The sequence below is a fragment of the Pipistrellus hanaki genome (assembly GCF_964339955.1).
Source record: "Pipistrellus hanaki genome assembly, chromosome: 17".
Taxonomy (NCBI): domain Eukaryota; kingdom Metazoa; phylum Chordata; class Mammalia; order Chiroptera; family Vespertilionidae; genus Pipistrellus; species Pipistrellus hanaki.
In genome coordinates, this window is record NC_140519.1 from 10,761,496 (window position 1) to 10,786,633 (window position 25,138).

Genomic DNA, 25,138 nt, shown 5'->3' on the forward strand with positions numbered 1-25,138 from the left:
TGGACACCATAACAGAAGACATGGGAGCCATAAAAGGGGACATGGAAACCATAACAGAAGACATGGGAACCATAAAAGGGGACATGGACACCATAAAAGGGGACATGGACACCATAACAGAAGACATGGGAGCCATAAAAGGGGACATGGAAACCATAACAGAAGACATGGGAACCATAAAAGAAGACACGGGAACCATAAGAAAAAACCAGTCCTCAGCGGCCCCTGGTCCGGGCCTGCCCCCCTTTCCCAGCCTGGGCCACCGTCCCCGGTGAGCACCCTGTCCCGCAGTGAGGAGAGCAGCCCTTCGCCAGCCCAGCGGGGTCTGGGCCCTCAATGAGCAGCAGCCAAGCTCCAAACGCTCCTGGCCGGGAGCGGTGTCCCTCGGGCAAGCCAGGCACCAGCACCCTGCTGCTGTGGTCACTGCCTTGCCAGGTCTCCGCGGACCCGGGTGAGAACCTGAAAACGGGCCTGTGGCCTCACAAGCTGACCAGGCGTATATTCTCACGGCTGCTGGTCAAAATGGGCCATTGTATCCAAAAACCAAGCGTGGTTCAATTCCCCTCCACCCACCTGGACCTGGAGTCCCACAAAAGCCTCTAGGGCACGGTGGGCCAGGGCTCTGGTTTGATTCCTGCCAAGGGCACTGCCAGGCTGCAGCTTGATCCCCCGCGGGGGGTTGGGGGGGGGTGCTCTCTCACCATTGATGTTTCTATCTCTCCCTCTCCCTTCCTCTCTGAAATCAATAAAAAAATATATAAAAGTAAATAAATACATTGAAGTAGTTCTCTCTCTCCCTATCTCCGTGAAATCTGCCCTTTTCCCCGAGCGGTGGGGCGCTCCTGTGAGTCCCAGTGTTCGCGCCGCCTGGGATCAGCGTTCTGGGGCTCACAGCTGATCGGAGGTCGCTCTGGCTCTGTTGTCAAGGGTCACAGCCGAGCCAAAACCGGTTTGGCTCAGTGGATAGAGCGTCGGACTGAAAGGTCCCAGGTTCGATTCCGGCCAAGGGCATGTACTTTGGTTGTGGGCACATCCCCAGTAGGAGGTGTGCAGGAGGCAGCTGGTTGGTGTCATCGGTGTTTCTGGCTCTCTATCCCTCTCCCTTTCTCTCTCTAGAAAATCAATAAAATATATTAAAAAAAAAAAAAAAAGTCACAGCCAAGCCCCAGCCTCCTTCCCTGCACGCCTGGGCGCCCGGGAGGAGGAGGGGACTGGGCCGGGCAGGCTGTAGGCAGTTCCGGCCGAAGCACAGGCATCGCCGCCGGAGACCACAGCGGCCCCGGGCGGAGGCGGCAGGTGCGGGACCTCGCCCGCCGAGGGAGCGCCGCGCGGCTCCGCCTGAGCGGGTGCACACGACCGGGCGCCGGAGAGCGAGCTGCGGGCGAGAAAAGAGTTCCCGGCGCTTCTCCCTCCCCTGCTCCCCTCCCCCGGCAGGTTCCGGGGTCTTCCCTCCCCTGCTCCCCTCCCCCTAGCAGCGTTTCCCAAAGTGCGGTACGTGTACCCCCGGGGGTACGGGAAGAGTTCGGTGGGGGTACGCGTTGCACCGGAGTTTGGTGGGGACATGCACTGCACCGTGCTTAGCTGCGCCTAATTCTACGTTCTCCTGAGTACGAGGGGTCCTCAGCGTTACGAAAGTTATAGAAGGGTACACACAGGTCAAAAGTTTGGGGAACACTGCCCTGGGAGACCGCGAAGCCCAGCGGCGCCGCGGAGGCAGCGGCCAGGACCCGCCACCAGGCGCGGACCGCCTCCTGCGCGGCCAGGGCCGGGCTGCCGCCGGGGCCACCCCGCAGCCCGCAGCCCCACAGCCGGGGCCACCCCGCAGCCCGCACAGCGGGGCGCAGAGCGCAGACGGCGGCCCCGGGCGGCCAGCCCCGCAGGAGCGGGAGGCGGCTGCCCGCCCCCAGGCGGCCTCGGGCGGCGGGGAGACCAGCGCGCACTGGCGCCGCCCGGCTCCCCGTGGAGCCCACCCCGCCGGGTCCCCGCCGCCCGCCGCCGCGCCGGCCCGGCCAGCACCGCCGGCAGCGGGGGCGCCAGGCCGGGAGGGGGCAGAGGCCGCGGGGGGTGCTGCACGGTCCGCGGCGCCAGGCGCGCAGGGGGCTCCCGAGGCCGCCCGCAGGGGCTGCGATGGGAAGGGCGGGACCGGCGCGGAGAGCTCGGCGGGGCGGCCGGCGGAGGAGGAGCGGGTCGGGGACCCTCCCCGGGGCGCCCCGGCGGCAGGAGCAGCACCGCCGGCGGCTGCCAGCCCCCGGCGCAGGTCACGGCCCCGGGAGGCGGCGGCGGGCTGGACGCGTGGGGGCCGCCCAGCGCGAAGCCGGGGTCCAGCGGGCTGGAGGGCGCCAGCTCCCAGGACGGCGCGTGGGGCATCCCGGCGGGGGGAGGGTTTTCCCCGCCGCCGCCCTGCGGGCTCCAAGCCCCGCTCTGGTCCTCCCGGGAGGCGCCTGCTTAACCTAATATGCAAATCGACCAAACAGCAGAATGACCAGTCGTTAGGATGCACACTGACCACCAGGGGGCAGACGCTCAACACAGGAGCTGCCCCTTGGTGGTCAGTGCGCTCCCACAGGGGGAGTGCCACTCAGCCAGAAGCCGGGTTCATGACTGGCAAGAGCAGCAGCAGTGGTGGAGCCTCTCCTGCCTCCGGGCAGCGCTAAGGATGACCAACTGCTGTCAGTCAGACGTCCCCCGAGGGCTCCCCGACTGCAAGAGGTTGGGGCTAAGGGACACCCCCGAGTGCACTAATTTTGTGCATATTAGGCTTTTATTATATAGATAGGAAAGACACGCCCCCCACACACCCAGATCAATGACATTCAACTTAACTAGTTATTAACATACACACTATCGATATATTCTAGATACCAAGCTAGGCAGCAAGATTACACAGATGAGTGTATACAAAGGGAAAATGTTTATAAATATCCGATAATGGACTGCTTTTTCACTTAATAATTCTTGGTCAAATGGTCTCAGACTCCTTTGTCCCAAAATAGAGATAGGCCAGTAATGACCTCTGTTATAGGAATACTGTAGGCATCTAAAGACTGAGACTCAAAGCTGGTTTCAAACTGTTGTCCCTAACAAAGAAGGCAGATAAGTAGAAGAGATGGTATCAAATTCCAAACTTTTTGTGTTTCACAAAACATACTTCATATGTATATTTGGACACAGACTAGGAAGATGTTTCCAGGGAAATAAAAAAAAATTTAATCTCTTTAGAACTATAGTTAACTAGCCTACTAGTCTAGGCTAAACATAAACTCTTGTCTTATGTGTATGCCTGTAATTTGAGTAATATGAATATAAAGTCTGCCTGGTTTAGAGACAAATCTTATTTTTTGAAAAAGCGGGATTGAAATGAAATTGAAATCAATTAGTTCTCCCTCTGGTTTATAATTTATTTCCATTTTCATTCTAAGTTTGAGTTTTTCAGACAAACATCATGCATTCTTGATGTCAAAGAGGCAAGAATCAAAAGAAATAATAATATTAAGATTATCTCAGATTTACTAAGGGAAGTTGGCAAACTGGGATAGGGTAGGAATCTTGAAGTTAAAACCCATCCTGGCTCAGAAGTTTTCATTTATATTTGAGTCAGATAGCTTTTTATTCTATTGTTATCATTCCTAGGGTAAGAACTATAGTAGAATTGGTAAAAAAAAAAAAAAAAAAAAAAAAAAAAAAAAAAATGTATATATACAAAATCTTTTATGTTCAATTTTTCATTCCTTTATTATTAGAAGTTTCAAATATATAAAAAATTTGAAACAACTATAAAAATTGGACTTTGGTCCAGATGATGGCATATGTAAACATGATATTCAAAACCTCCCATAACCACATCAAAATTACAACTAAAATAAAAAATAGCCATCACTCAGAAACACCTGAAATCTAGCTAAACAGAAGTCCCGTAGCTAAGAATATAAAGAAGCCACATCAGGATGGTGGGGCCAGACTGAACCATCTGTGGTGGTTAAATACTGGGAGGGCCCTCGCTGGTTTGGCTCAGTGGATAGAGTGTCTGCCTGTGTACTGAAAGGTTCCGGTTTGATTCCAGTCAAGAGCATGTACCTCAGGTACAGGTTCCTGGGCCCTGATGGGCCTGTGTGTAGGAGGCAACCATTCAATGTGTCTCACTCACATTGATATTTCTTTGTCTCTCCCTCTCACACTCTCCCTAGAAATCAATGAAAAAATATCCTGGGGTGCGAATTAACCAAAAATAATAAGTAAAATAAAATCACTACATTTAAAACAAAATTAGGAGGGATATCTCAGCTGCAGAGGCCCCACCACAGAACAATGGGTCTGGTCCAATATCAGCACCCCCACAGCTCAGGGCTGGGAAGAGAAGTCCCCATAACTTTTGTCTGTAAAAGCCAGTGAGCCCTAGCTGGCTTGGCTCAGTGGATGGAGCATCGGCGGCCTGTGGACTGAAGGGTGCCCAGTCTGATTCTGGTCAAGGGCACATGTCTGGGTTGCAGGCTCGATATCCAGTGGGGCGGGGGGGCGGTGCAGGAGGCAGCCAATCAATGATCCTCTCTTATCATTGATGTTTCTATCTCTCCCTTCCTCTCTGAAATCAATAATATATATATATATATATATATGTGTGTGTGTGTGTGTGTGTGTGTGTGTGTGTGTATATATATATATATATATATATATATATATATATATATTTTTTTTTTTTTTTTTTTTTTTTTTAAAGGCCAGTGAGATGAGGGCGCTGCTGGAGTCCCAGGCAATCCTCTTAGAGGCCCAAGTCTAGACTTAGTCAAACTCACCTTGAGACAGGCTGGTGACAAATGGAATAGGGAAACAGACAGATAAATAGCCAAGTAGTTGACAGCCACCCAATTGGCACTAATAGGATTTCTGCTATCTATCTCCCTATGTAGGATTAATTAAGCTATTTACTTTCTGATTAGGGAGAAGTATAAACCATTTACTCTTTTTAAAAAATATATATATTTTATTGATTTTTTACAGAGAGGAAGAGAGAGGGATAGAGAGTTAGAAACATCGATGAGAGAGAATCATCGATCAGCTGCCCCTTGCACACCCCCTACCGGGGATGTGTCCTCAACCAAGGTACATGCCCTTGACCGGAATCGAACCTGGGACCCTTCAGTCCACAAGCCGACGCTCTATCCACTGAGCCAAACCATAAACCATTTACTCTTAAGTGTCCTTGGTTAGGGAACTGAAAGGAACTCGTAGAGAACATGTTGATGGTTGCCAGAGGGGCGAGAGGGGAGGAAGTGCAAGAAAAGGGGGAGATATTTAGAAGTACAAATTGGTGGTTACAGAAGAGTCACAGGGAGATGAAGTACTGGGAATATAGTACTGGCAAGGTCACAGGGAATATATTATAGTCAGTAATATTGTAATAACTACATATGGCATTGCTATTGGTGGAAGCAAGTTACCCTTTCCCCACTGAGTGCTTGGGGAGGGGGGCGTATGTATCTCCAGAAAAAGAATTTTCTGAGACTCACAAGAGGATGAATGATTTAAAAAAATATATTTTTATTGATTTCAGAGAGGAAGGGAGAGGGAGAGAGAGAGAAACATCAATAATGAGAATCATTGATCGACTGCCTCCTGCACACCCTTACTGGGGATCAAGCCCACAAGCTGGGCATGTGGCCTCAGAATCGAACCCAGGATCCTTCAGTCTGTTGGCTAACGCTTTATCCACTGAGCCAGACCAGCCAGGGCCAGGCACTCCTTTTTATATTACATAGTTCACTTTCTTCACACACATGTGCTCTATATTGTATTCAAATCTGTTAAAAGGCATCATAAATTATTATTGATCATGCCTCCATCTTCAATGTTTTTTTTTTTTTTTTTTTTTTTTAACGTTCTTTTTGAAACCACATACTTTCCTAATCTTCCACTCTTACCCCCAAACCAGAGCTGTGGGCTTTCCATGGCTATTTATCGTGTCTGATTTCTGCACCGAGGGTGGGGAATAGCAATCTTTTGATTGGTCAGTGGCTGGCTTGTTTGCCTAATTTTAACACACATCACATCACGATTATTTTTAGACCCATAACTTTTTCAGCCAGCAGGTACCTTACACACCAGATGGCTCCCTGCTCCTGCTTTTCTCAACAGGATCTTTTAATGAGACCATTACATGGCTTGCTTAGGGTATCACAATTAGAAGTAAAATGAAGAGGAAACCAGGCCTGATTTCACACAGGCCCTTCTTGTTAATGCCCAGGCATCTCGGTTATCTTATTTAATCTCATTTTTTAAAGTTGCCTGGATGTGACTAATTTTGACAGTATAAATATTATTTCAATGGCTATTTGTGGAAATAATGTCTTATGGGAACACTTTATTATCTTATAAGGCACAACAGGGTTTCTGTGTGTTTAGGAGGCTGGGTGTCTGCTTGCCCACAGAAGTTATTAGAAGAAATCAAATAGTCTGAATGCCAACAGACAGGCGCCATTAGGCTTCTTAGAAGAATAGCCATGGGTGGGTGGAAAGAGTCAGATAGGTGAGGAGGAGAAGGAGGAGGGAGGAGAATAACGAAAATGAAGGTTAGACCTGTACTGGAGTATTTTTTCCCTATAATTCTATAATGTTGAAATGCTATCTTATTAATGACCATGAGCCCTGTCCCAGATGATTCCACAACCTCCCCCTCCTCTAGTATTTCAAAGACAATTTTGAATGTGAATTCAGACCTTCTCTGAGAGACTCTGGAGAGCCCTAACTGGTTTGGCTCAGTGGATAGAACATCAGCCTGTGGACTGAAAGGTCTCAGGTTCGATTCCAGTCAAGGGCATGTACGTTGGTTGCGGACACATCACCAGTAGGAGGTGTGCAGGAGGCAGCTGATCGATGTTTCTCTCTCATTGATATTTCTTAACTCTTTATCCCTCTTCCTTTCTCTCTGTAAAAAAAAAAAATAAATAAAAAGGTTCTGGAGCCCAGCTGGTGTGGATCAGTGGTTGAGTATCAACTGTGTAAAACCCATGAACCAAGAGGTCACCAGTTCAATTCCTGGTCAGGGCACATGCCTGGGTTTCGAGCTCAATTCCCAGTGAGGAGCTTATAGTAGACAGCTGACCAATGAATGCATAAATACCGGTAAGTGAAACAACAAATCAATGTTTCTCTTCCTTCCTCACTCTCTTTAAAATCAACCAATAAATTCAAATTACAGTGGGGAGGGGAGGGAGATCTGGGGGAGATAAGAGATCAACTGAAGGACTTGTATACATGCATATAAGTACAACCAATGGACACAAAACTCTGGGGAGGGAGGGTATTTATGGGAGGGGGGGCAATGGTAAGATATGTACACAGATAAAAATAAATGTAAAGAAAACAACCAATAAATAAAAATGTCTTATAAACCTTCAATGGCTTCCCCTAATAAGTCAGTGTCTCTAATTTATCATAAAATAATTACACAGTCTTGACTCAATTTACTTTTCCCTTAATCTCGTGCCTTTATTTACTATACTCTCCAAACTTCAAATTCTCAGCTGCCATGAGAGTAGCCAAATCCTCTTTCCCTTGCTAGCCTTGGGCTTTGGCCAACACTGACTTTTAGCCTGAGAGAGAGGAGGGTCTTTCTTCCCCTAGGCCGGATTCTCTGGCTTATCTTTCTGTTTTTTGGAGGAATAGCTTCCCAAATCTCTTGGTTAACTGCCTGCTCCCTACACTTGGTTTTACCTCCGAGTCATTGTCCAGGCCACGCCTCTCCTGGGATCCACAGCTGTCCCGTGCTGTTGGTGCACGTAGCACCTCAACAGTTGACTTAACACTCTTTTCCCCAGGGCTATGAGTTCTTTGAGGACAAAACCTGGTCTGATAGGATTTTAAAGAAACATTTCTAGCCCTAGCCGGTCTGGCTCAGGTCTTTGGGCTGAAAGGTCCCAGGCTCGATTCTGGTCAAGGGCATGTACCTTGGTTGCAGGTTCCTTGGCCCTGGTTGGGGTACATGCAGGAGGCAACCAATCGATGTGTCTCTCTCACATTGATGCCCCCTCTTCTCTCCCTCTCCCTTTCCACTTTCTAAAATCAATGGAAAAATATCCTAGGATGTGGATTAATCAAAGAACAAGCAAAAAAACCCCCAAAAAACAAAAACAAAAACATTTCTGGTGCCTAGTACCGCCTGGAACAAAGGAGGGACCCAAACACTAGGAACTGAAATAATGAATTAATCTCATTTATTATAGTGTAGAACTTGATGAGTCTCACAAACCACTAGGAAAGATGATCTCCTGGGATACATCTCTATCTTATCTCCTCAGAGACTTAAGTAACTGTTCCTGAAGATCAAAGGATCTTTTTCCTTCTTTCAAATTTAAATTAGATAGCCAGAGATAAGATGATGCATAAATATGCCCGGGAGAATTTAAAGATCTATGAATTTACTCCGGACGTTTCTGCAGTAGTTGCTGTTCTGCGGTCCACCGCTGCCGGGAGAAGGTGAGTGGGATTGGATTTTTAAAAAATGTAACGGGGCCACTTTTTCCAATTGCTTTCTATTTCAAACAAGAAGTACTGAGTTTGTTTCTTGCCAGCAACAAAGTGAAATAGTTCAGTCATTTTTTGCACTTAGTTTGTTCTTAAATCAAATGAACTGGAAGAAAAGGTAACTATTTAAAAGACATTTTCCTTGTGGATTATTCTACTTAAATGCTAATTAAAATAATGTTTTTCTTTTTTGTATTTTATTTATTTATTTTTATTTTTTCATCACCATTTATTCCCTAAATAATTTTCAAATAAAAATGTTTATTGTTGAATGTGAAAACTGACTAAGCTTTCAGTTAAAAACACCTTCAAAATAAAATTAGCAACTGAATGGTCTTTGCACAAACCTGAAGGTAAAACAAAGATAAATTTTTCTTATAGAATAGCTTTTTAAAAACTATATTTTTATTGATTTCAGAGAGGAAGGGAGAGAGAGAGAGAGAGAGAGAGAGAGAGAGAGAGAGAGGGAGAGGGAGAGAGAAACAGAATTATGGATCAGCTGCCTTCTGCACATGTCCAACTGAGGATTGAGCCCACATCCTGGGCATGTGCCCTTGACCAGAATCGAACCCAGGGCCCTTCAGTCTATAGGCCAACGCTCTATCCACTGAACAAAACCGGCCAGGGCAGAAGAATAGCTTTTAGTGGGAATGTATTTTGCATTGAGAAATTGGAAGAATTTTGACTATTTATTTATTTATTTATTTATTTTTTTAAATACATTTTATTGATTTTGTACAGAGAGGAAGGGAGAGAGATAGAGAGCTAGAAACATCGATGAGAGAGAGTCATCGATCAGCTGCCTCTTGCACACCCCCCACCGGGGATATGCCTGCAACCAAGGTACATGCCCTTGACCGGAATCGAACCCGGGACCCTTCAGTCCCCAAGCCGACGCTCTATCCATTGAGCCAAACCGGTCCCGGCTTGACTATTTATTTATTTATTTGTTTATGATAAGTATTTCAAACTAATCTCATTTTATTTATTTATTTATTTATTTTAAATATATTTCATTGTTTTTGTACAGAGAGGAAGGGAGAGAGATAGTGAGTCAGAAACATCGATGAGAGAGAGTCATCGATCAGCTGCCTCTTGCACACCTCCCACTGGGGATATGCCCGCAACCAAGGTACATGCTCTTGACCGGAATCGAACTTGGGACCCTTCAGTCCCCAAGCCGACGCTCTATCCACTGAGCCAAGCCGGTTTCGGCGACAATTTATTTTTTACTTTATCCTCACTCGAGGATATTTTTTCCAATGATTTTTAGAGAGAGAGGAAAGGAGAGGGAGAGACAGTGAGAAACACCGATGTGAGAGAGACACATCGATTGGTTGCCTCCTGCACACCCCAACCAGGGCTGGGGATCCAGCCTGCAACCAAGGTACATGCCCTTGAACAGAATCAAACTCTGGACCCTTCAGTCTATAGGCTGATGCTCTATCCACTGAGCAAACTGCCTAGGGCAGAATTTTGACAATTGAAATACATTTTCTGTTATGGCAATATACATTAAAAACAAACAAACACACTTTTATTGATTTCAGAGAGGAAGGGAGAGGGGTAGGGAGATAGAAACATCAATGGTGAGAGAAAAATTAATCCGCTGCCTCCTTCACGCCCACACTGATGATGGAACCTACAACCCTGGCAAGTGCTCTGATCAGGAATCAAACCGTGACCCGCCTGGTCATACAAGACCTGATTTAGGGGTCAATGCTCAACTGAGCCATGCCAGCCGGGCTGCAAAATGTATTTCCAAGATGCTTTGGTTATCCTGAGCTATGTGATTTGTCAGTCCTTTCATGTGTCTGTATGGGTAGACAAACATACACAGGCATGTCTTATTTGCAAACTTTTTTCAAGCAACAAAGAAGAGAGTCTATGGAACGGGTTTATTCCAGTAAAACAAGCTGTTGTGAATTAGACTTCTTAACTGTCAAAGCAGTCACTCTAGGCTTGTTCTTAGCCCATTAACTGTTCCCAAAAGCAATGCTAAGTTATCCTTAATTACTGACTCAGGAGAGTGTTTGAAGAAAGGCAGCATGCTTACCTTGAACATTATTTAAAGCTTTTATAAATGATTTAGTTCAAATGTTTGCTAATACTCTTAGAAAACTGTGTTTGAAGGAAATGTGCCATGAGCTATCGGTTCAAGTCTTTACACTTTCTGTAATGGCATTTCAGCTCTTTGTATTTCCAATTGCTCTTCTTCTTTCCCCCAAATTTCCTAAATTGTCATGATCTACTTGGCAGTGCTCCCAAGAACTCATGGGATCTCTTTCCCTCTTCTCTGCCCCAGGCCTCACAGAACACGTTTACCCTCTTCCGCCATCCTTACGCTGTAGGCGGTGGAAAGGCACCTGGTAACTGACCGGTGAGATCAGACCAAATCCAGATTCAGCAACCTAGGTATTTGGTTATGGCTAGGAAGGAATTCAGAGCCAAGACCCAAACTTTTAGAGAACAAGTATTGGATAAATTACAGAGGCAGAAGCAGTCATTCCTAGAAGAAATGGGCTTAGCAAACAATTTCTAGAGGTAAAGGAAGGGCCCTAGGAGCTTGGGAGTGAGGAAGCTAATGGTGACGTTGGGACCGGGAGGAGGAGGTGGAGGAAGTAGAAGGGAAAGGAAAGAGAGAGGCCCTGGCAGGCCCCGGGAAGGGAGGTCCTCAGAGTTCTAAGGGTGGGGATTTGAGGGGAAGTCTATTAATCTTCAGCCGTTCTCCAGGTGTATCCTTTCAGGGTTGTGGTCTCCACGGATGGGTTGGTGCCTGGGCAGGGGGTCTATTCAATGCAGCTGGTTCTCGGGGCAGCCATGGGGTTGCTGTCTGTCTGGTTTTGTTGTCTTTCTGGACCCGGAGCTGAAATACAACAAGGCCCAAATGTTATCTCTAGGGAGGATGTGCTCCCTGGAGATCAGTGATGTGCTAGGAGAGGAAAGGTCACCCGGGGGCAAGGTCCCACCCGACATTTCCCGCCCCACCCTACAGTTGCCATATGCTGGGCACCCAGAACTTTCCACCCTGGTGACCTTCTGTACCTGGCCTATCGTCCTTGCTCTGCTTAAGTCTAACTGCTGACCATACTGTAGGTAAAAGTTAACAAACCTTCACCCTGTGGTATCACCCTTGTGTTAATGTAAAAAACATTAAAACCTGTAAAGAATTTTTGTGAGTTTATTTGAGCCAAACTGTTGACAATTGTTGGGAAGCAGGATCTCAACGCATTGAGATGGTGCTTCAGAGAATTGTGTTTTTTTTCATCTTGTTTTGTACATTACCATCAAAGGAGAAGACTTAAGTGGGTGATTGATTAGGGAGGGCAAAAATAAATAAATAAATAAATAAATAAATAAATAAATAAATAAATAAAACGATAGACACATATATCTTTTACATAGGTGGGTACAAGATCGTTAACAGTCAACAGCAAACAAGATTAACTAACAATAAGGGAATTTGTGGTCTGCCCTTGACCCCATTTGATGGACCCTGAGAGGTCTGGAAAAGGGAAGTTACTAGTTACTCTGAGATTCCACAGGTGTGTTATGTTAGATGCAAACAGTAAAGATCAAAGTTGATCTTTGTCAGGGAAAATACTGGCCTAGGACATGACTACCCACTGTAAACTGCCTTTTAATGAAAAGGTTTTCATTTCAGACCACCTTGTGGTTACTGTAGGTCCCTTGAGTTTGCAAGGCCATCATGCAGGCCTCCCCTGAGTGATCAGGTTAGCATGTGGCCTTGTATTAGTCTTTGTGTGGACATAGCAATGAATTTCTCATGGCTACATATAAGAGTGGATTACTGAGAGGTATGTAAGCACTTAATTTTATATGACTTTACACTTTCTAAATTGTACCACATTGCATTCCTACCCAAAATGAGTGAGAGTTTGCTTTATATCTTTGCCAACATTTTGTATTGGACGTCTTTAATTTTATCATTATTGGGTATAAAGTGGTAGTTCAGTATGATTTTAATTTCCTTTGTAACATAATTATGAGCATCTTTTCATGTGTTAATTTGCCCTTTAAGTCTTAGTGAGATATGCTTGGTTGTGTTTATTTTCCTGTTTGTTTGTTTGTTTGTTTTTAACCTGGGGTGTGTTGAGATAGGTTTCAAACATGACAAATAATCAGCCATTTTTTTCTTCAAATGTTTTTGTCTGAAAGGAACATCCAACCCCTCCTATTTGAGACTAATTATATTATGTATTTTAGGCCATATTATGCTGATTGATTTATTTAAAAAGAAAATCTGTTCCTCTGAGTTAGATTTTTAAAATATATGTATTGATTTAAGAAAGGAAGGGAGAGGGAGAGAGAGAAACATCAACAATGAGAGAATCATTGATTGGCTGCCTCCTGCATCTGGGGTTCCTCGGCCTGGCCTGGCCTGTGTCCTCTCTCTATCTGTGACCTCTCGAGGGATGTCAAAGAGCCAGCGTCAGCCCAATCCCACAGGCTGGGCCAAGGGACCCCACGGGTGCACGAATTCATGCACTGGGCCTCCAGTACAATATAAACAAGGCCATCTTCCTCCTGCAGATTCCAGCCAGCCGGCAGCTCAGGAAAACAGCTGGTAAACGTAATGCAGTGTCATGAGCACCAAGATTGTGTGATGTGATACATTTTGGAGACCAAACTTCAAAAACTCCTACTATACTTATTTTTAAACATTGGTCAAAAATTGACCATTGAATTGACTACAGTGACTTAGATCCAGGTGAGGCTACCCGCATGTTGGTGGGGAAAGGCGTTACACAGGATGGAATTAAGTTGAGAATGAAATATGTGTGAACATGATCTGAAGGAAACCAAAAGATGGTCTGGAGAGTTGGTTGTTTTCAAGGAAAGAACTTAGGTTTGTCTTGTTTGGTAGAGAATCCCAGAACCGTCTCTTATTTAGATATTGAAATCTCTGAAATAGCCCTACATCTCATTCTGTCTTCCCCAGGCCTGTACTTAAACAAAGTGGTCCTCCGGGAGCAGGAGTGAAGTTCTGTGACCTTCTGTATAGTATAAAATACTTACCTCAATAGGCAGTTCAAGCTCAAGTGTGTCGTTACAAAACTCTGAGCTGGATAGGATCTTAGAAGTCATTTAACCTAGTCTCTTCCTAACACATGGACATTTAGGCAGAAACATATTACATGCAGCAAAGTAAAAAAAAAATAAAAATAAATAAATGCAGCTTTATATCATAATTTCTCTTTTTTTCTGGAGAAAAAAGTATTTCCAACATTCTTAGAAGTATAACACTTTGTCATGCTGATCTAATTGTGACAGTGCTTATGAAAAATAAAGTTTTTATTTCAATAATTTGGACAGTTAGAATGAAGCATCCATCTTATATAAAGACCACTGTTTGAAATTGTAACCCTGTTTTTTTGGCTTCTGTAAATGCTTGCTTGCTTAAATAATAAGGAAAATAAAACTACACCAGCACTGATGAAATTATCAGTGCTGGTGCCAGGCCAAGTCTTTGGTTGAGGTCTCAAAGTCTCAGCACATAGGGCTCTTTAAGAACTTGCAAAGGGGACCAGAAACACCTTATAATTGGTGGACAAAGAAGGTAAAACATATAAATAGGGAAAGTTCCTCCATGTTGGGGCCCAGAATTTGAAATACAATTTTCTCTCGGCCCACACGTAATAAAAATAAAGGGTAACTCCTTCTCTCTAAGCGTTGCTTGGCTCTTCTCCGGTTTTCTGTAACAAGAAGATGATTACAACTCCTGAGGGCCATTAGGAAAGAAAGCAGGGATTTTTAAAAATGCCACCAACAAACAAGTATTCAAATAAAAACCATGTGATTAGCATTAACAACATTTTCAAACGTGTTTGAAGCTGTCTAGCTTATAGTGACCCCTGGTGTTATTTTGAAAATATGCAGTATATTACTTTTAAACAAAAACCCTTGAGACCGAAAATTGTCCTGAAAGAGTTTATTGCTTTTGAACTGTGTGCTTTTTCAGTTAGTCAAAGAAATAGTATACATCAAGGGTAATTTTTCTACTTTTAAATGTAAACAGCACCTCATTAGTCATCTTTTCAACTTCAGAGACACACCCAGCTGGCTAAGGGCCACTGCACCCTGTCTGTATTTACTGAACAAAGAATAACTATTGCTAGGCTGCAATAATGTTGAAAGGACAGACTAATTATTTAAAGCTCAAGTTTAAGTTCATATATTCTGATTCCTCAGTTGGTTTTCACATCATGACAAGGGGCAGCTTCCACTGACGGCAAGTACTGGCACAGGACAGTATTTAATAAGTGGGTATGACGCATTTTGTGGCTGGGGCACCGGGGCACTTAATGTGGTTAATTTTACTGAGGCCATGCTTAGAAATTTCATGCTTAGAAAAATGCGACACATACATCTTCCTGGTATTTAGCTTTCTATCTGATATTTAGAATTTAACTCCAAAAGTTTACAACTGTAGATATGAAAGAATGTTTTGTCAATATTTTAAAAGATTCTAGCTTCTTTCCTGTGCTATGTTTTAGGCTAAGGCTTATCTTAATAATTCTACCTCCTATTTATTTGTCATTCACATTAAAATTGTGCATCGAGGCTTTGCTGATTAAGACATTTCTGGACAATTTTTTCTTTGAGCCGACTTTATGTTGATTATTAAGCTGTGAACTTAATACAGTATTTATTCAAAAAGGGTTAATTAAATGCACAACACAAGACTAAGGATCTACTAGAGATAGAAGTACTTATGTCTAAAAAATGTCCCTTTTAAAATGTATGCATATACTAATAGTTCCATAACTTGGGACAGTAGTCTTGCCATGAAGCATTATTAAATTAATACTTAACAAATGTGCACAAGTTTAAAAGTTATTTACTAATTAAATTATGACTAGAGGCCCGGAGCACGAAATTTGTGCACTTTGCGGGGGAGGAGGTGCCCCCAGCCTGGCCTGGCCCTCTCACAGTGCGGGAGCCCTGTGATCAATCTCCCCAAAGAGGTAGGCCCCGCCCACCCATCAGGGCTCCTCAGATGAATTGCCTCAATGAGGTAGGCCGGAGCTGGGGGTCGCACTTCCATGCCGCATGGAGCTGCAGGATCCCCAGGCCTCGCTGCATGGAACTGCTGGGACCTGTCTCCATGCTACATAGACAGTGTCAAGACCCTGTCCACCTGCGCTTGCCTCCTGGATTGTGATGGTGTGAGGGCGTGATGACCATTTTTATATTAGCTCTATTATATTGGATAGCCAAGACATGGAAGCAACTGAAGTGTTTATGTCTATGGATGAATGCATAAAGGAAATGTGGCATATATATATATACAAAATGAAATATCATTCAGCCATACAAAAGAAGGAAACCTTGTCATTTGCAACAATAGAGAAAGGCAAATATTAAACACTATGATCTCACTTATACGTGGCATCTAAAAAAACAAAACAAAACATAAAATCATTTTATTAAAAAATACTTATTGATTTCAGAGATGAAGCGGGGAGAGATAGAAACATCAATGATGTTTGGCTGCCTCCTGCACTCCCCACACTGGGGATCGATCCCCAACTTGGGCATGTGCCCTGACTACAGAATTGAACCCTGACCTCCTGGTTCATAAGTTGATGCTCAACCACTGAGCCACACCAGCTGGGCCAAAGTTCACCATTTTAAAGTGTACCATTCGGTGTTTTTTAGGATATTCACAAGGTTGTGTAATCATCACCATTACCTAATTTCAGAACACTTTCACCATATTCTAAAGAAACCTCCTGCCCATTAGCAGTCATATCCCATTTCCCCAGACCCTGACCACCACTAATCCTCTTTCTGTCTAGGAATTTGTTTATTCCAGACCTTTCGTATAAGCGGAATCATAGAGTATGATGTGGCTTCTTGCTGACTAGCTTCTTTTACTTAGTATGTTTCCTTGGTTCGTCCATGTTGTACCATGTGTCAGTGCTCTCCTTTTCACTGCCAGACAATATTCCAGTGTATGGACAGGCCACACTTGGTTTATTCATTCAGCAGTTGATATTTGGGTCTCTTTTTTCTTTCTTTCTTTCTTTCTTTCTTTCTTTCTTTCTTTCTTTCTTTCTTTCTTTTTTTCTTTCTTTCTTTTTTTCTTTCTTTCTTCTATTTTTTACTAAGAATGCTGCTATGAACATTTTTGATTAGACATACATTTTTGTTTAGACGTACATATTTAATCCTTTTTTTATTTTTTATTTTTTAATTATTACTTATTTTGATTAAGCCAGCAAGAATTTATTACAGATTCGAATCTGGGCTCAAACCGTGGCTGACGCAGCATCCGGCAAACACCCAGGTAAGAGCCCCGATGGAGGGGCAGTCCCTCCAGAGTGCTCTCACAAAAACACAGACAAACACACACCTACCGCGGCCAGTCAGACTCTCCGGATCGGGGTCCTTCATGGTCCTGGCTGGGGATCCCAGACGAATTCGTGATCCCCAAGGACCACCAGGGAGCCGAGTCCGATGCAATAAACAAAAGAGCCTTTTCCATGCTAGCATGGGCTCTGTCCCACTCACGCCGGCAGCATGGTGGAAGAGCTAATCCTTTTTTTTTAAAAAAAATAAATAAATTTTATTGATTTTTTTTTTACAGAGAGGAAGGGAGAGGAGAGAGATAGAGAGCTAGAAACATCGATGAGAGAGAGACATGGACCAGCTGCCTCCTGCACACCCCACACCAGGGATGTGCCTGCAACCAATGTACATGCCCTTGACCGGAATCGAACCTGGGAACCTTTCAGTCTGCAGACCGACGCTCTATCCACTGAGTCAAACCGATTTTGGCAATATTTAATCTTCTTGAAGTAGAATTCTCTTGGAGTACAACCTAGGCATAGAATTGCTGGGCCATATACTAGTAGTAATACTGTTTATTAAGGACCTGAAATTCTCGCTTCACATAATATTCTGAGACCCAGCCACAATGCAGGGTTATCCACTGGTCAGTGGACATGAGGATTGTTTTCACTTCAGCTGTACGAATAACTCGGTATGAACATTCATGTGCAAGTTTTTGCAGACATGTTTTTATTTCTCTAAGAGTGTAATTGTGGGCTATGTGATAACTGTTGAAACTTTTGAGAAACTGCCCCAATCAGTTTTCCAAAGTGGCTGCTCCACTTTACAATCTCACCATCAATACATTAAGAGTTCCAACTTCTTCACATCTTTGTTGTCATCTTTGAAAATTGGTAGAAACCTGATAGGGCTATTAAGGCAACTAAATAGGTTTATAAATGTAAAGCCAATATTTGGCCTTTAATGTTTCATGGGATTCAGTTAGGTTATTCTTTTTAAAAATAAACATATAAAAAACTTTATCATTGAGGGATGCCACTAAAAAATAAAAAGCGGGGGATGGGGAGTGGGGGGTTGTGGAAGCCACTAATGGAAATAATAGTAGGAGCAAAGATTCTCAAGGATTGGGACCTTTTATTGAATGTAATATCTTTCAAGCCATTAGAGGGTGGCAAAATCAATTTAGTGGGTTGGAAAATTTACTAGCATTGGAAAAAATAGAATAGAAAACATCAAAGTACATCACAAGCAGTAAGTGTTTTTTCATAAAATATGGTTTTATTGCTAGAGGCATGACCCAGGTCACAGTGCTAAAATGTATTTCTTTTATATATACGTACATATAGATATTTTATTGATTTCAGAGAGGAAGGGAGAGGGAGAGATAGAAACATCAATGATGAGAGAGAATCATTGATTGGCTGCCTCCTGCACAGCCCCTACAGGAATTGAGCCCACAACTGGGGCATGTGCCCTTGACCAGAATTGAACCCGGGACCCTTCAGTCTTCAGGCCGATGCTCTATCCACTGAGCCAAACCAGCTAGGGTGCAAAATGTATTTCTTAATGTGGGTCACAGTCAAAGAAGCACCTCAAGTCAAACTACCACTTGCTGTTTGAATCCAATCCACAGCTATATCTGTAGGACTGTAAGTTTCTGATTTAAGACATTCTAGCTATAGAATGGACATTTTGCTGGGAAGCTTTTCTTCAAAATAATGAAAAACAGAACATAAAAAAAATGCTTTGTCCCCATCTGTTGGTTTAAGTCTTTTGGAAAATGAGGCATGCTGAAAGTATGTTCTTGTATGTGTTGCCGCATTAGAAACATCATTACTCAGAAGCGCGTGACTGGTGTTGAAGGTAGTCACTCATAAGTTAACTGCCATTATCATTAATAATATGTGTGAGTATCAACATACCAACTGAAGGTCTATAAATACTACTAAAAATATTAACTTATAATCATAGTGGCAGAAGCCTTCGTGTGTATGACCATATTTTACAACCAAATTAGCTATGATCTTAAAAACAAAGTACAAAAATGAAAAATTTTGATTTATACTTTGAAAAGTCAAATATGTCAATCATGGTTACTGACTGTTTCAACACAACCTAAAAGAAAAAAATCAGGGTAGTGACACTAGGTTGAGAAATATCCACTACATATGCAGAATGAAATCTCAAATTAGGCCGTTAAAATATCAATAGCATGTATACCATGATCTTTCCAATATCCTGATGTACAGTTGACCCTCCATATCTTTGAGTTTCTCATCTGTAGATTCAACCAATCACAGATTGTAATATTAAAAAGTTAGGTTTTAGCCGAGGCCGGTTTGGCTCAATGGATAGAGCGTCGGCTTGGGGACTGAAAGGTCCCAGGTTCGATTCTGGTCAAGGGCATATACCTTGGTTGCGGGCATATCCCCAGTAGGGGATGTGCAGGAGGCAGCTGATCGATGACTCTCTCTCATCGATGTTTCTAACTCTCTATCTCTCTCCCTTCCTCTCTGTAAAAAATCAATAAAATATATTTAAAAAAAAAGTTAGGTTGTAATTGATGTGTACTATGTACTATGTAGTTAGGGCTTCATTGTACCAAACATGTACACTCCTTCCTTGTCATTATTTCCTAAATAACACAGCATAACAACTCTGCATAGTATTTACATATGCATAGGTTATGTGCAAATATGCTATTTTATATTAGGGACTTGCATTGCAGACTTTGGTGTCCATGGAGGTGGGGGAAGGTATCCGGGAACCAATTCCCCCAAGGATACAGAGAAGATTATCATATAAACTTGTCATTACAATGATTTAATATATATATATATATATATATATATATATATATATATATATATATATCTTAAAATATATTTTATTGATTTTTTTGCAGAGAGGGAGAGAGATGTGCCCGCAACCAAGGTACATGCCTTTGACCAGAATTGAACTGGGGACCCTTTAGTCCGAGGCTGACACTATCCACTGAGCCAAACCGGTATATATATATACCGGTTTTCAAGGATGGGAAAGGGAGAGAGAGAAAAGTCAATGATGAGAATCCCGGTAACATGGCATGTGCCCTGACCGGAATCCAGCCGTGATGTCCTGGTTCATAGGTCCACAGGTTGACCCTACAATGATTTTTTAATGGTCCCTGTATGACATTTTTGAGGGCATGACTTTCCTACAGTAACTTTTGGCCTTCAATATTTGCCGAATTTATTATATTCAAATAGATTAATTACCATGTGTCAAGCTCTATGAAGTTCTAGGAACTTAGAAATGGATGGAGTGCCTAATCGTACCCGTTTCACAGCCAGAGGGGAAACAAACTTTACAGCAGTGTGACATGGAACAGTGCTAATTGTCTAGCAGTTAGAATGGCTTATGTCCAAGATCTGTTTCAGGGATGACTCTGAAAGGTGGGCAAGAGGGGAAGAATATTCCTGGATGAGGAAACTCATATGAGGCCCATGGAAAGGGAAGAACTGAGGGAAGATACCGGGGGTGGGCAAAAGTAGGTTTATAGCTGTTTGTGTGGACAACAATACAAGAATAAACTCTTGTTTTGCATATTCACAACTGTAAACCTACTTTTGCACACCCCTGGAGAGATGGGTTGGTACCTAAGATTCTTATGCTATGTTAAGAAGTTTATATTTTATCTAATATACAAAACAAGACCAGTTGTAAGCAGGGAAAAGACATGATGAGATTAGTTTTGGGAGAGATAGAAACATCCATGATGAGAATCCAGTAAGAGGCCAGCGGGGAAGTGAGTTGAGCTATAAATGGAAGGCCTTAAAAAGGTGTAGGGCATTGTCATCAAATGTTTGAGTATACACTGCTATACACAGCTATTGGGAAAATAGTTTCTATTAAAAAAGGCCTTACATTTCAGCAGGTTAGATAGACACTTATGTAATGTGAGAATCTAGGAGAACTATGGATGTGTTAGGAAAGGATTCCCTGAAAAAGGACACTAAAGTTGAGACCTGAAGGAAAAAATATGATTTTAAAGATTGAAACTAATTTGAAGTACTTATTCCTATATATTCCTCTGAAAGAGGACCAATTTCTTTTGCCCACACTGTAAATCTAAGAACGTAAAAGTTTACTAAAAAATCAACGCAATGAGGACAAGATTAACTCTTTCTTGTCTATTCTCCCATAGTATCTTATCTATCTATATAATAGAGGAATATGCAAATTAGCTGGAATGCCCTAATGTCATGACTGAATAGCAGGGACCTGAGGCTGCATGGCGCCTGGTGGGGGTGGGGGACCTCAGGCTGTGCCCCTTCACCCTGTAGGGCGTGTCGGGGGACCTCAGGCCATGCCCTATGCTTGGCAGGGCTTGATGGGGACCTCAGGTCATGTCCCTTGTCTGGTGGGGCTTGATGAGGGAATTCAGGCCACAGCCCCCTCCTGGTGGGGTTTGACGGGGGACCTCAGGCCATCCTCCCCGTCCTGGTGCTGGGCCAGGGGCCCTGAGACTGCACCCCCCACTCGGAGGGGCTTGACGGGGGTGGGGTTGGCCTGGTCTGGGTCTCACCCAATGGGGGTGGGGCCGGCAGTGTGAGTCTCCTGTGTTTTCAAAGCACATGTAGGTGGACGGGGACTTAACTCTAGGTCCTGCGGCCGGCCCCAGACTCTGACACGAGGGAGATTTTCATATACATTTTACTAACTTTTTTTTCATCTCTGACACTTCTACTATAAAGGGCAAATAGCAATATTAAAATTCCTGTAATTAATTCCCTTTTAATGTGCACAAATTTCGTGCACTGGGCCACTCGTCTATAATAATAAAAGTATAATAGGATAATTAGACCAGACGTCCTTTTGGACAAAGCTGGTGCTACAAGGGAAGCCCGGGTCCCAGGTGCCAGAGGGAAGCTGGTGCTGGCAGTCGAGGGAAGAAAGGCCTACTCTTGCAGGAATTTTGTGCATTGGGCCTCTAGTCTATAATAAAAGCCTACGTGACCATTAGGGCAGAATGATGGGTTGATGTGCACTGACCACCAGGGGGCAGATGCTCAACGCAGGAGCTGTCCCCTGGTGGTCAGTGAGCTCCCACAGAGGAGTGCCACTCAGTCAGAAGTCTGGCTCAGGGCTGGCTAGCACAGTGGCAGTGGTGGGAGCCTCTGTGCCTCTGCAGCAGTACTGAGGTACATTGGTAAGGAGCAAGGGGTCCTGGACTGTGAGAGGGATGTCCGCCTGCTGACCTAGGGGGCCAAAGCTGGCAGGCGGACATCCCCCAAGTGGTCCTGGGCTGCGAGAGCGCAGGCTGGGCTGAGGGCACCCTCCCTCCCACCCCTGCCCCAGTGCATGGATTTCATGCAAAAGGCCTCTAGTATTTGTATAATTTACACTGTGTTGAGAATTCAGAAGAGGACCAAATGAAAGTCCAGATTAAAAAAAAAAAAGTATTTTTTAAAATTGATTTCAGATAGGGAGAGGGATAGAAACATCAATAATGAGAATCATTGATTGGCTACCCTTCTGCACACCCCCTACTGTGGATGGAACCATGATCTCCTGGTTCTATGCCGAGTCTCAAATACTGAGCCACAATGGCCAGGCAAAAGGTCAGATTTAAGAGCCAAGAAAGAGATACTACAAAAGAAAATAAAAAGATTAATTAAGAATGGCAAATGCCTTAGAATGTTAAAGGCTCAGAACTGTCCATTTAACACAATAATTTGGAGGTCCTTCTTAACATGTAATTTCAATGAGAAAAGCACAGGAAGTGAAAATGAGACTTATAAAGAAGCTTGGCTGAGAAGTAATGCTCATGAGGGTTTTTTGTTTGTTCCTGTTTTTATTTATTAAGGAAGAGTTCAGAGGGTTTTCAATATCCTTGTTTGAAGGAAAATGCCACTTTCTGAAACATTATTATGGACACTAATTTTATCAACTTGTGTTGGTACCTCCTCTAGATTCCCACTTATATATAAAAGAATGTTAATACATTTTCACTAGGACAGAACAGGAGGTGCATAAACACTCTTAACATTTATGCTTTGGAGAAGGTGTCAATCTGTAAGGTATGACCCAATCTCTATGACTACAAGAGAAAATGAGAAATATAATATTTCTTTCCCCCCCGCAAAGAAAGAGGTCAGAGAGACAAGTAACATTTAAAACATTTTATTATTTAACACATTGTCACTGGCACATTCCAACTTGTATTTGTAATCATGAATGTCACTGATAACTAAGGGGACAGTCTGGCACCAATATACTCTTTAGAGGCCTAATAGTGCTGTATTTTGTTTACCAATTTTCTGGTTAAATCCCTTTTCACCAAGTTATTTTCTGTGTGCTGATTACTATGCTATCCCTAACAAAATCAGTTCATAGCTTCCTCCAAGGCATAACAACCTTGTAGTCTTACTTTTCACTTCTCTGCCATGTCTTGCTGGGGTGGTGTAATAAAATCGCAGCTTGAAACAAACAAACAACAACAAAATACCCTAGAGTAAAATGACGTTGACGACACAAGATCTCTCTCTAATACATAGGAAAGGAAAATTAAAAACAAAGTGGTAAAAATAATAGTTCTTTTCAAACCTAACTTTCAGGTACCAGGTCAGGGCGATGAGAACGGAAAATCCCTAATGCTTACCAGTTGGTTCAATGTGTTTTTTGGGTGTGTTTGTTAAAAATCAGTTTCCACCGTGACAAATGAAGGGCTGCACACTACTTTCCAATAGCATCTGTTCTGTTTTGGTGTTCTTATTCTTAGGAAACACAACTCAAAAGCCCTCTGATGACTTGGTTGGTAACCCCGCTACACTTACTCGTACCAGACATTCCTGGATATAAAAGGAATTTAAAATATCCTATAATTTTTCTGTGTGTAACTTCTCAGATGTTTAATTCTCCAGCCTGTGGCTTCAAGGCATTGCCTGTGAATGCTCCTCTTCTCCATCAGGATTCCCCTCGCTGATGGATTCCCCTTGCTGATGGAGTTCGGTGCTCAGGCTAGAACTGGAGAAATCAGAATTGATAAAGCCCAAGAGTGGTGGCCGCGGGCGCCGCGCCTCGCCTCTCTTCCCGGTCGGTCGGGTGCTTTGTTGGCCTTACCTGGTCTGAGAACTCGGTGCCGTCCCCACCCGCAGACACTGGCCAGCCGCTGGCAGCCCGGGCCCCTGGGAGGTGCCGGGGGTGGGGATGGCAGCCAGGCCCTGGCCCCGCCGGCCCACAGCCCTCCGGGCCCCCCATCGGGCGGCCCAGGGGGCAGGAGACCAGACCCCGACCCGGGGCAGGCCCCGCTCCTCCGCGATCCGCTGCAGAGACGAGCCCTTTCCCCTGGAGCCGATCCAGCCTTCCGCAGGGTCCGCCTCGCTCAGGCCAGCTCGCCGGGGCAAGGGAAGGTCAAGTTCACCTTGCGGGAACGCCCGCCGGCCCGCGGCCGCAGCGCCCGGGCCGCCCAGCCCGGCCTCCCAGGTCAGGAGAGGACAGCGCCCGCCGGCCGACTCCGCCCCTTTCCCCCCGGCAGGCCGCCGACTTCCGGCGACTTCCGGTCCTGCGCGCCGGCCCTCTGCGCCGCCGGCCCGCCCCTCCCCCGCCCGCCGCCTCCCGGCATGCCCCGCGGAGGAAGGAACGGAGTCGACAATAACAAACCCCGCTCCGGCCGCGTCCGCCCGCCGGCCTGCGAACCCCGGCGCTGCCTCCGAGCCCGCCCGTCGCCGCGGCCCCTCGGCTCTGACGGGCCGCGGCCCGCTTCCCCCCGGCCCCCGACGCAGAGCCGAGGGGCCTGCTGACCGCTCCCTGCTCCGCCCGGACCCCTCCCTCCCGCCCGCCCGCCCGGAGTTCGGGGCCGCGGCCGGCACCGGGACGCCGGCGATTGTGTCGGTTGGCGGAGCCGGATGGGCGGTTGGTAGCCGCCGCCGAGGACGAGGCGGCGGCGGAAGATGGTGCCAGGGGCTGCCGGCTCTGCTGCTGCTGCCGCCGCCGACGGAGGAGGTGCTGCCAGGTGGGTGCCGCCGCCTCCGCCCGTGTCCTCTCCCCGCAGCTGGCCCCGCGGCCGCGCTGGGCCCGGGCGCCGGGCTCCGGGCTCCGGGCACCGGGCCGGCAGGGCGGGAGCGCCGCCCGCGCACAGGTGTGAGCCCGCCCCGGCCCCGCGCCGCCGGCCCCGCAGGTGTTGCCTGGCGGTCGCCGCCCATCGCCAGGGCACCTGTGCCAACAGGGCTGCTCCGAAGCCCCGCCGCCGGGCTGCGGGAGGGCCGGGCTTGCCTGGGCTTCCTCCGGCGGGGCCCCGGGGTGCCTGCCTGCCTGTCGG

At 45.2% G+C, this 25,138-nt stretch overlaps 2 protein-coding genes across 3 annotated transcripts in view; one reads left to right on the top strand and one right to left on the bottom strand.

Moving 5' to 3' along the window:
* Positions 1-22,985: 22,985 nt before the first annotated feature.
* LOC311611787 (uncharacterized protein) lies at positions 22,986-25,022 on the bottom strand (the record flags this gene model as incomplete). The annotated part of the gene is made up of 2 exons (XM_084864280.1): positions 22,986-23,844; positions 23,941-25,022. 2 exons carry the CDS (start codon positions 25,020-25,022, stop codon positions 23,751-23,753), a joined length of 1,176 nt encoding a protein of 391 aa, XP_084720406.1. The 3' UTR covers positions 22,986-23,750.
* The window catches only part of RB1CC1 (RB1 inducible coiled-coil 1), a 58,569-nt gene continuing 57,887 nt past the window's right edge, over positions 24,457-25,138 (top strand). For both annotated transcript variants that reach the window (XM_084864815.1, XM_084864816.1), the window contains exon 1: positions 24,457-24,832. The gene's annotated coding sequence lies outside the window, so the exon portion shown is untranslated. The remainder of the gene's footprint in view (positions 24,833-25,138) is intronic.